Genomic DNA, 12341 nt, shown 5'->3' with positions numbered 1-12341 from the left:
CCCGCCCCCTTTCTATTTTTTCAAAAAAAAAAGGTTTTCACCAAGCACATAAAGCTGAATGTGCAACATAAGTTGTGGGCTTACTGTATAAGCCACAGGTCAGATCTAGGCAGAAGGAAGGATGTTGTTCTCTTTATTAATGTTTTCCTGGTCTCTGTTTTTATAACGCAATGAAGGAGGCACATCTTATATTGCCCGATGTGTCATGGTTGTCTCCTATCTCTCTCTCTTTTAGGAATGGTGAAATCCTGGCAGCACAGAGGCGACAGAGAATCATGATTGCATGAACTTCCCCCTGCTTGTCTCGTTCATTGGATGCTAATACAGAATGTGGAGGGTGACATTGAAGGTTGCCTTGCTCCCGTTGCGTTTCTCTGGTCTGGAGGGGGCAACCGATTGCCGTGGTGACCCTGCCCGCACTCTCCTAGCAACACCCAGTTAACTGGAGGCCAAGAAGAAAAGTTTCGCCCTTGGTTCTAACTGGATCGGAAGTTGCGTCCTCCATCTCAAGGAGAAGATGAAATTTCCATTCTATTGGCCCTTGGTCCAACGGGCGCAGTAGCCTTTCCTCCTGGAGCCTTGCCGGTAAAAACCGCCTTGGTTATGGCTACTGATCCAACGTGATAAGAGGGGCAGCACCAACTCTTGGACTCATGACCGGGTATACCATGTTGCGGAATGGAGGGGTAGGCAATGGAGGCCAACCCTGGATGCTGCGATGGTCCAGCCGCATTCGACTCACTTGGCTCAGCTTCACCTTGTTCATCATCCTGGTCTTCTTCCCCCTCATCGCCCACTACTACCTAACCACCATAGACGACGCCGACGACGCCGGCAAGCGCATCTTCGGGCCGCGCACGGGCAACGAGCTTTGCGAGGTGAAGCACGTGCAGGACCTCTGCCGCATCCGGGAATCGGTGAGCGAGGAGCTGCTGCAGCTGGAAGCCAAGAGGCAGGAGCTGAACAGCGAGATCGCCAAGCTGAACCTCAAGATCGAAGCCTGCAAGAAGAGCATTGAGAACGCCAAGCAGGACCTCCTGCAGCTGAAGAATGTCATCAGCCAGACGGAGCACTCCTACAAAGAACTCATGGCGCAGAACCAACCCAAGCTCTCCCTGCCCATCCGGCTGTTGCCGGACAAGGACGACTCCAACTTCCCCCTGCCCAAATCCCACAGGAGCTGCCGGCTACACAACTGCTTCGACTACTCCCGCTGCCCGCTGACGTCCGGCTTCCCCGTGTATGTCTACAACAGCGACCAGTTCGATTTCGGGAGCTCGTTGGACCCGTTAATTAAGCAGGCCTTTGAGTCCACTGTCAGAATGAACGTGTACGTTACTGAAAACGCAAACATTGCCTGTTTGTACATAATCCTCGTGGGGGAAATGCAGGAGCCCGTTATGCCAAAACCTACTGAACTCGAGCAACAGTTGCACACGCTGCCCTTTTGGAGGACTGACGGGCACAACCACCTGATCATCAACTTGTCCAGGAAGTCGGAAACTCAGAACTTCCTTTATAACGTCAGCACCGGGCGGGCCATGGTCGCCCAGTCCACCTTTTACGATGTACAGTATCGCCCGGGTTTCGATATTGTGGTCTCCCCTCTTGTCCACGCCATGTCCGAGCCCAATTTCCTAGAGATCCCGCCCCAGGTGCCGGTCAAGCGAAAATACCTGTTCAGTTTCCAAGGGGAGAAGGTGGAGTCTCTCCGGTCCAGCTTGCAAGAAGTGCGCTCCTTCGAAGAAGAAATCGAAGGCAACGCCCCAGCGGACTATGATGACAGGATCATTACCACCCTGAAGGCTGTCCAAGACAGCAAGCTGGACTTTGTCTTGGTGGAATTCACCTGTAAGAACCAGCCTAAGGCAAGCCTGCCCACTGAGTGGGCTCTTTGTGGAGAAAGGGAAGACAGACTAGAGCTACTGAAACTATCTACTTTTGCACTGATAATCACCCCGGGGGACACCCACCTTGTCATCTCCGCCGGGTGCGCAATGCGTCTTTTCGAGGCCCTGGAGGTTGGGGCGATCCCGGTGATCCTGGGAGAGCAGGTCCAGCTGCCCTACCACGATGTGATCCGGTGGAACGAGGCAGCCTTAATCATACCAAAGCCACGTATCACGGAAGTGCACTTTCTCCTGCGGAGTATTTCCGACAACGACCTCCTGGCCATGAGGAGGCAGGGCCGCTTCCTGTGGGAGACCTACTTTTCCACTTCGGACAGCATCTTCAGCACGGTTCTAGCCATCATAAGGACTCGAATCCAAATCCCGGCCGTCCCCATCCGGGAGGAGGCTGCGGTGGAGATCCCCCACCGGTCCGGAAAGGCTGCTGGCACAGACCCCAACATGGCCGACAACGGGGACTTAGACTTGGGGCCGGTGGAGACGGAGCCGCCCTACTCCTCGCCCAAATACCTGCGCAATTTTACCCTCACCGCCATGGATATTTACAGAAACTGGAACTCGGCCCCCGGCCCTTTCCACCTCTTCCCCCACACACCCTTTGACCCTGTCCTGCCGTCGGAAGCCAAGTTCCTCGGATCTGGGACCGGGTTCCGGCCCATCGGAGGAGGAGCTGGCGGCTCCGGGAAGGAGTTCCAAGCCGCGCTGGGAGGCAACGTCCCCAGGGAGCAGTTCACCGTTGTCATGTTGACCTACGAGCGAGAGGAAGTGCTCATGAACTCCCTGGAGAGGCTCAACGGCCTCCCCTACTTAAACAAAGTGGTGGTGGTCTGGAACTCTCCCAAGCTGCCGTCAGAGGACCTCCTGTGGCCGGACATCGGCGTCCCAATTGTGGTAAGAGCAGTTGGAAATATTTGGCTTCTTCTGCCTCTCTCCAAAGAGAGAAGTGGAGAGGCTTCAGAATTCTTTTGTTGCAACGTGGAGCGTTGAGGGTTGTGCGTTATGTTTTTAGATGCACCATAAAAAAAAGAAATAAATTCTGGTTTAGATTCTTTCAAATACTTGCAGTGGGCAGTGTGTGCGTGTGTGTGTGTGAGTGAGAGAGAGAGGGAGAGAGAAAATGTGTGTGTGTGTGTGTGTGAGTGAGAGAGAGAGAGAGAGAGAGAGAGAAGGAACTGGTTGCCCGATTCTACCACTGCCCCCTTTCTGCCAGCGTAGTCTCAGAATCCAGCTCTGTATGCAAATATTGTAAAAGTACCTACAATCTTATCCTCTGGGCATGTCTTTGCATGGCTTGGAGCAAAGCAGACTCCAAGTTCCTCGTGTGAATCCTCAATGATGTCAGCATCCAAGGAGTCCCAAAGTCCAGGCAGCAAGTTCAGAGTGGAGAAGACATCAGAAGGCAGCCCTGTTTAGGGAAGCTTTTAATGTTTAATAGATTATTGTATTTTATTATTCTGTTGAAAGCTGCCCAGAGTGGCTGGGGAAACCCAGCCAGATGGGTGGGGTATAAATAACAAATTATTATTATTATTATTATTATTACAGTGGTACCTCTGGATGTGAACGGAATCCGTTCCGGAGCCCCATTCGCATCCTGAGTAGAACGCAACCCGCGACTGCACGTCTGCGTGTGCATGGGTCGTGATTTGCCGCTTCTGCGCATGCGCATATTTTGAGCGTCTGCACATGCATGAGCGGCAAAACTCAGAAGTAACGCGTTCCGTTACTTCCGGGTCGCAGCGGAGCGTAACCTGAAAACGCTCAACCTGAAGCATATTTAACCCAAGGTGGCGCTGTGGGTTAAACCACAGAGCCTAGGACTTGCCGATCAGAAGGTCGGCGGTTCGAATCCCCGCGACGGGGTGAGCTCCCGTTGCTCGGTCCCAGCTCCTGCCAACCTAGCAGTTCGAAAGCACCTCAAAGTGCAGGTAGATAAATTGGTACCGCTCCGGCGGGAAGGTAAATGGCGTTTCCATGTGCTGCTCTGGTTCGCCAGAAGTGGCTTAGTCCTGCTGGCCACATGACCCGGAAGCTGTATGCCGCCTCCCTCGGCCAGTAAAGCGAGATGAGCGCCGCAACCCCAGAGTCGTCTGCAACTGGACTTAATGGTCAGGGGTCCCTTTACCTTTTATGACTGTATTCTATTTGTAGGCTGTTTGGCCAAAGGGTAGTAATGGTTCAAGTCCAAGTTGCACTGAAGCTGAAGGAGCAGAGGTAATAGCAAGGGCTCCTTAGAACTGATCGTGTTTCCAGGAAAGATGGCTTTATTGCCATCCACTAGCAGCTTCTCTCATGGCTAGCTACTAAACTGATACGACCTTGGTTGCCCAAGGGAGATGGGGATGAGCCAGTTTTGTCCCTTGAGTGTCTGGTCATCTGCTGGGCTTCAGGGCAGTGGCTACTGCAGCTTGGTGCTGTAGAAGTTCACCCTCTCCCTTTCGTATCCCCGGTCAGAGGAAGGAGTCTTGACCTGCTTCTTTATTGTCCAAAGGAGAATGTACATCCTTACATGGGTAACATCTCAACATGTTCAGTCCGCAAGCAGAGAACTCGTGGGAAATGGATGTTTTGCCTTTAAAGCCTGAATTCCGTGTGGAAGATGATTTTCGTTTAATAGTTTCAGTTGAAGGAATGCTGCTGTTGAGGGCCTAGAATAAGTCCTCTCAAGCCACAAGTGTCAGGGTGCTGGCGGTGCTTTTTATAGGGCGGAATAAAAGTGAGCTATTGCGGCTTGTGTTTCTTCCATCCCCTGAAGGAAGGGCGCTTCTCTGTACTCCTCAGATACTAGTTTGCTACACCATACAACTTCCTTACGGCCCCCAAAACAGAGTTACGGCTCCCTTGCAGTCAGGACTTTGCAGTAATTGTGAAGCCTACCAGAATTGTGAAGGGATGAAGTCATCCGCTGCGGGTGCCATTAATGTACTTTTTCAAAGAGACCCGTCAACAAACAAGAGTAGCAAAATGGTCCTAAATGGACTGAGGCTGTGGCACAAAAGGACAAAGCGAAATGATTTAAATTACATATCTTAAGTGTGTCTCATTTGCTTCCCTTGAGTTGCTTCTTGGTGCAGGCAGTTTACATGCAAGATAGAGCGAGAGAGAGAGAGTGAGAGAGAAAGAGTATGTTCAAATGCAGAACATTTCATAGCTCGCTAAAAGCTTTTTTAAAAAAAGAAAAATAAACAAATTTGAACAATTGTGTGCTGTCACACTGGGAGAGGGTGGAACACAAACGGCTACTTGTTTCCTATCCTAGCGAGACTTCTTTCAAAAATATCTTGTCTGGAGCACTTTTCTGTTTTTTTTAAATATATACTGTGGGTTGTTTTTCTGCCGTTCTAGCCAGTCAGCCGTTTCTCCTTTTGAATGTGCCATTTTTGATACGTTTGACAACTGAGCCTCACAACTTGATCTGGGGTTCGTGCAGATATTGGGGTTAGCTGTGGATGTGAGGCAAGTGTGCACCTGTGAAAATGTTTGTGGCTTGCTCACAGGTGATGCACATCCAAGAGCTAATGGAAAAAGTGAGCATTTGGATGCAGATGTGAGTTGTGTTTTCACTGAAGATGACACAGTGAAGGCCAGAGGGCATTCAGTGGGTATTTTGACAACTGCCCCATTTCCCCTGACACCAGTTTGGGCCGGGGTATTGGGTGGGATTTTGGGGGGCTTGTACCTTGGCCTATCCTCAGCCAGCCTAAAGTCTCTTGTGAATATGGACGCAGTGGTCTAAACCACTGAGCCTCTTGGGCTTGCTGATCAGAAGGTTGGTGGTTCGAATCCCCGTGGCGGAGTGAGCTCCTGTTGCTCTGTCCCTGCTCCTGCCAACCTAGCAATTCGAAAGCACACCAGTGTGAGTAGATAAATAGGTACTGCTCTGGCGGGAAGGTAAACAGTGTTTCCATGCGTTCTGGTTTCTGTCACGGTGTTCCGTTGCGCCAAAAGCAGTTTAGTCTTGCTGGCCACATGACCCGGATAACTGTCTGTTGACAAACGCCGGCTCCCTCGGCCTGAAAGTGAGATGAGCGCCGCAACCCCATAGTCGCCTTTGACTGGACTTGACCATCCAGCGGTCATTTACCTTACCTTTGTCTTTATGGAGGGACGCAGGTGGCGCTGTGGGATAAACCACAGAGCCTAGGACTTGGCAATCAGAAGGTCAGCGGTTCGAATCCCCACGACGGGGTGAGCTCCCGTTGCTCGGTCCCTGCTCCTTCCAACCTAGCAGTTCGAAAGCACATCAAAGTGCAAGTAGAGCAATAGCTACCACTCCAGCGGGAAGGTAAATGCCGTTTCCGTGCGCTGCTCTGGTTCGCCAGAAGCGGCTTAGTCATGCTGGCCACATGACCCGGAAGCTGTAAGCCGGCTCCCTCGGGCAATAAAGTGAGATGAGCGCCGCAACCCCAGAGTCAGCCACAACTGGACCTAATGGTCAGGGGTCCCTTTACCTTTACCTTTATGAAGAGTTATAACACTAAAAGAAAAAAGAAAACCCAGAAAACAGATGCAGAGGTGCCAAAAGCAGAAGAAGGTGGTATTTTGTAGCAGAAGAGGAATGTGGCACTTCCATGAGACTGGGGCACAGAGACGCCGGCTCCCGTTTTGACTTTTGGGATCTGAGCACCGCATGAAATGAACTTATTCTTAATATTTCATCTTATTGTTTCTGACTAGTAAATCACACTGCTCACAGGCAGGAGTGAATGAAAAGATTATCTTTCTTCCAGGAGCGGCAAAATGAGTTACAATTGCTCATGTCACTGTGAAATGAACATTCACATTAGTCCTGCTGCGTCTTTTGCTCTTCTTTTAAACAAAATTCTTGAAATAATGCCTACCTGAAATAAAATTAACTCCTTCGTCGCTTTTGCAGAATGGCAGCCAGATGGCTGCTTCTTGGGCATGATGTACATAAGGATGAGCAGGTCTCTTAACAACCCGGCAGATCTTCCCCAAATTAGTCCACCTCTGCCTACAACCCTGAATTTGCTCTGATTAGAGGAATGTTAATGGAAACTTGTTATTTATTTGCAAGTTTCAGCTTGCCCCATTTTAATTGGCAATAGCTCATTAAAGGCAGAGTACATAAAACCTGTGGGATAAAATCTCTAGTGAAAATAGATGGAGCCCAACTGCATTTTTTAAAAAAATGAGAAATAAGATAAAACTGCTATCGGCTTCTGTGGTCCATGTTTGATTGACTTCTGTCTGATGTGTACCAGTTCATCCTCCAAGGCTGCAAGAAGGAGGAATAGGAGGTTGTAGCTTGCGATGTACACGATAGGGAGCTGAAAGCCCTCACAGGATTTCCAGGGTGTAAGGCATACGTTTCTGCAAGGAAGCCATAATTAGCTGCTTAAAAATCTGCAAGCCCCTCAGGCTCCCAATGCTAAACAGCAGTGCCCAGTCAGTCTTGCACTGGGAATTTTGTTGAGACAGAGACAGGGGTCTCAGGCATTTAGGGAATCTGCAGAATCTTTCCACACATTTCCCTGTGTAGCCAGAATGGCACTCCTATAAAAAGATTTTGCTTTTGGTGACACACGGTTATGTACTTTGTACTATGAGTCTGTGGGACTGCAGGGAAGCTGCAATTGCCCACCAGGAGAAAGTTAGCTTTCGCTGAAGTTTTAAAAGGCAACTTTCTTATTCTTAAGAAATGCGTTTGGCACTATGTGAGTAATGACTGGTGAGACCTTTGAAGTCAGGGTCTTGCTGACTTACCTTGGGGTATGCAAGAGTCTTATAAGGTACAGTGGTACCTTGCTTCTCAAACTTAATCCGTTCCAAAACCAAAGTGTTCCAAAACCAAGGCGCACTTTCCCATAGAAAGTAATGCAAAATGGATCAACCCGTTCCAGACTTTTAAAAACAACCCCTAAAACAACAATTTAACATGAATTTTACTATCTAATGATTAGATATCTAATTTTACTATCTAATGAGACCATTAATAGATTTACTATCTAATGGGACGCGGGTGGCGCTGTGGGTTAAACCACAGAGCCTAGGACTTGCTGATCAGAAGGTCGGCGGTTCGAAACCCCGCGACAGGGTGAGCTCCCGTTGCTCGGTCCCTGCTCCTGCCAACCTAGCAGTTCAAAAGCACGTCAAGTAGATAAATAGGTACCGCTCCGGTGGGAAGGTAAACGGCGTTTCTGTGCGCTGCTCTGGTTCGCCAAAAGCGGCTTAGTCCTGCTGGCCACATGACCCAGAAGCTGTACGCTGGCTCCCTCGGCCAGTAAAGCGAGATGAGCGCCGCAACCCCAGAGTCGGCCACGACTGGACCTAATGGTCAGGGGTCCCTTTACCTTTACCTTTAATGAGACCATTGATCCGTAAAATGAAAGCAATAAACAATGTACTGCAGTCACACAATTGATCAATAAGTAGCTGAACTGGGTTCCATAGTTCCACAGTGGTATCTGAAGAAGTGTGCATGCACACGAAAGCTTATACCAAGAACAAACTTAGTTGGTCTCTAAGTTCGCAAACCGGAACACTTTTGGGTTTGCAGTGTTTGAGTTCCAAGTTGTTTGAGTACCAAGGTGTTTGAGAACCACGGTACCACTGTAGATCAGCATTGTTATGCCAGTATTGCAGCTAGATGAACTGAGGCTGAGACGATAGTGGCACTCGAAGACAGCTGTGGGGTTCATCGCAGAGCTGGAATTGAAACAGGGGGCTTCCTGATTTACAGCTAAATTCACTCCTAGCCACACCAGCAAGTAGTACAAAATAAGAGAACACATGCAAATCCGTTTAACTTGGATCATTTTATCCAGGCCACCAAACTGGGCCAGAGTTTTTATTTTTCTTGTACATGAGCAAGCCTGCTTGTTCTTCCCATTCATTAATCCTGAGCAAATTGGGCTGGAAAATTCCAGGTGTCTGCCCATATGCTTTTAGAACTTGAAGTTGGAGTCTGAAAACGAAACATATTCCCTTTCTATAACATGGGCATGCAAATATGTGTGTGTTTGTGTTTTTTCTTTCATTTCTTGTTATTAATTTATTGCAAGCTACTTAGTACAAGGCACTGGGGGTTGGGGAAGTTTCCTCCACCTTCTAATTAAGGATGGAGGGGGCGGGGGAGAACCGCCGCCATTTAAAAATTGCTTTTTTCTATTAACACCAAAACAATTTCAAGCCTCGTAAGACCACCAGGTGCAGAGCAGTGATAATGCGACTGTGACAAAGTGATTGCTGATCAAAGCACCGAAAGCAGACGGCTAATGAACTCCAACAAATTACAGCGTAATGAGGAGAATACCTTGTGCATCGCGAAGTAGTCAGAGTCTCCAAAGCTATAGAGAACCCAATACACAGAAACTACAAACAGGAGCACAAACTCTCCCTTTTTTCCTCCTCCCGGGGCAGGAAAGGGGTTAGTCCAACCTTCGGTTTGCTGGTATAACTGAGTTACCGTGTCGTGAAATGATGCATGTCTAAAAAGTGTGTTGCCAACGTGAACATTTTGGAAAGCTCTGATCTAGTCCATCCGCCTTTAATGCAAGAATATGCCAATTAACTTTTTTCATTGGGTTTGTACATCCCGTTGATAGTTGTCGGCTGAGTAATCTGGTGCCAAGATATCACTTGATGAACTTCCACATGCAAACAAGCTTTGTAGGCAGTGCCAGATTTACGTATGAGCTAAACAAGCTATAGCTTAGGGCCCCACTCTCTTGGGGGGCCCAAAAAATTTTAAAGGGAAAAAAAACCTGGATGTAAGATAAAAAACAAATAGAATAAAACCTACATACAGCAACAGTGTTTTGTGTTGTGTAGGCTCCTATGATGTAAGTCATGGGCCCCGCCTGCTAGCCTGCTCCTTAAAATATCACTGGTTTGCTCCTTTCTATATATACGGTAAGGGACGTGGGTGGCGCTGTGGGTTAAACCACAGAGCCTAGGGCTTGCCGATCAGAAGGTCGGCGGTTCGAATCCCCGCGATGGGGTGAGCTCCCGTTGCTCTGTCCCTGCTCCTGCCCACCTAGCAGTTCGAAAGCACGTCAAAGTGCAAGTAGATAAATAGGTACCACTCCGGCGGGAAGGTAAATGGCATTTCCATGCGCTGCTCTGGTTTGCCAGAAGCGGCTTAGTCATGCTGGCCACATGACCCGGAAGCTGTACGCCGGCTCCCTTGGCCAGTAAAGCGAGATGAGCGCCGCAACCCCAGAGTCGGCCACAACTGGACCTAATGGTCAGGGGTCCCTTTACCTTTACCTTTACCTTTATATATAGGGTGCCTAAATTCTGCATGGACCGGTTGCAGGGCGAGATGTGCAAATGGCTTTAGATACCTATTAGGTCCATCAATTACCATATAGCATATATTCAACACAAAAAACAGTGACAATTTGTTGTTGACAGAGGACAGCTCAACATATAAAGGGCCGCATTGTCTTTAGTAGTTTAGGGCCTCATCAAACCTAAATCTGGCCCTGTTTGTGGGGTAGGAATGGAAGGGTTTACACCAGGCATCCCCAACCTTTGGCCCTCCAGGTGTTTTGGCCTACAACTCCCATGATCCCTAGCTAACAGGAGCCGTGGTCAGGGATGATGGGGATTGTAGTCCAAAACATCTGGAGGGCCGAATGTTGGGGTTGCCTGGTTTACACCCATCTGGCCTTGTATAATCCAGCGCTGTCTTCCAAACCTCCAAAAGGGCATGATCTTCCAGTGTGGCTCTTGTTGTTTTCTCCAGCCTGATCTTTGTTATAAAAATTTGGAAGGAAGTAGCAGGTTGGATTTAGGGAGAGAGAGAAAGAGAGTGTGTTTTCTGAAGAATTAATTTTGCTGTTTTTTTGTTTTTTTTTAAGGAAAGGGAGCCAGCTTTGCCCATACTCAGAATTCTCCTCCATGGAACATAAAATGCTTGTTTTTGGAAATGGCAATTATGACACATCCTCAAAGCAGAGGGATGCCAAACAGTTTTTACTTTGAGTTGGCAAAAATGACGGATGCAGTTAGGGGACAGTCTAAACAAAAATTTCAAAAAAGAGAGGGGAAAGAGATTATTTTTTAAAAAAACCAGTGCCCTCAAATTAAAACCTGGACTTGCTTCAAATAATTTTTGCAAAACAAAATACAGTTTACAAATACAACATATGGAGAAGAGTAGAAAAGATGAAATGAGAAAGAAACAGTTCAGCAAGTTTAAAATCAGACCCGCATTGAGGAGGAAGGAAGTCTAATAGAATAGAATAAGAACTAACAATGGCTAACATAAGTTCGTGTGCAGATACTTGCAGATTTATGAATATATGTTTTTCATTTATCTTGTGTTTTCTATTGTAGTTTGTTTTCTAAGTGCTGTGTGTGTATGTGCTGTAGTAATAAGTTAATAAAAAGCATTTACCAAAAATAAAAAAAGAGAATTCTCAGACTTACGCTGATCTGTTCAGAAGCAAGCCCCGCCGAATTTGGTGGGGTTACTCTCATTTATATAGAGGGTTGCTTTTGTACAGCAAACCAAAACAGCCACTGTCCTGGAAAGCAAGTAAAAGTTGGTGGTGAAATTTAGATAACAAAATCATTTGTATTGTAAAACAGCTAATAAAAAGAAGTAAAATAAAAAAAACCTGAAACATCACAAAAGGAGGGATGGGAAGTCAAGAAGAATTTTTTTGTTGGGACAGAAAAACAATTGTATATGACGATAAATATTTTGGAATATTTCTGTAGATTTAATAAAAATATTTTTGAAAGCAAGCAAGCAAGCAAAAGTTAATACAGAGAGCATGAGGGACACTACAGTCTCTTAGGCACAAGGTGTCGGGAATGATGATGAAGATGGAGATTTAATTTCAATTTGTTGCCTGTTCTGCACCCTAAGGCCCAAGGGCAGGTTACAACGATTTAAAATACAGCATTAAAAGAGCAGTTTTAAAAACTGACCGTCACAAAAAATAGGGTGGGTCCTAAAAACAGACTTCTCGAGTGTCAAAAGTTGAGGGTGAAGATTTGAAACATTGAGGGAATGTCTCTGTAAATAGATCCATCTTATAAAGCTAGTGGGATGTTGCTATAGAGGGAGCCAGTAAGAGTGTGGCTTAAAGGTAAAGGGACCCCTGACCATTAGGTCCAGTCGTGGACGACTCTGGGGTTGTGGCGCTCATCTCGCTTTATAGGCCGAGGGAGCTGGCATACAGCTTCCAGGTCATGTGGCCAGCATGACTAAGCCACTTCTGGCGAACCAGAGCAGCGCACGGAAACACCGTTTACCTTCCCACTGGAGTGGTACCTATTTATCTACTTGCACTTTTTATTTATTACTGTGATAAGCATGAATTAATATGCAATTCAAACATAGTTAATATCACAATTTTAATACATCTTTAATTTGGCGTTTACAATGAAAATATTGGTGCCATACTTCAGTTTTCAAAACACTCTACTCTTTATTGTTAGACTCCTTAAACA

General features: G+C 47.2%; 1 protein-coding gene across 4 annotated transcripts in view; it reads left to right on the top strand.

Annotated features, from left to right (window-relative positions):
- EXTL3 (exostosin like glycosyltransferase 3) overlaps window positions 1-12341 on the top strand; it is a 169089-nt gene that overhangs the window by 119046 nt on the left and 37702 nt on the right. For all 4 annotated transcript variants that reach the window (XM_081000905.1, XM_081000906.1, XM_081000903.1 and 1 more), the window contains one exon: window positions 236-2801. In XM_081000905.1, coding sequence (XP_080857031.1) covers window positions 654-2801 — 2148 coding nt within the window. In that variant the 5' untranslated portion in view covers window positions 236-653. The remainder of the gene's footprint in view (window positions 1-235; window positions 2802-12341) is intronic.

Source organism: Podarcis pityusensis, assembly GCF_964106645.2.
Source record: "Podarcis pityusensis genome assembly, chromosome: 3".
In the NCBI taxonomy this organism is placed as follows: domain Eukaryota; kingdom Metazoa; phylum Chordata; class Lepidosauria; order Squamata; family Lacertidae; genus Podarcis; species Podarcis pityusensis.
Note: the sequence above shows the minus strand (reverse complement) of the source record. Positions and strands in the feature narration are given on the sequence as shown.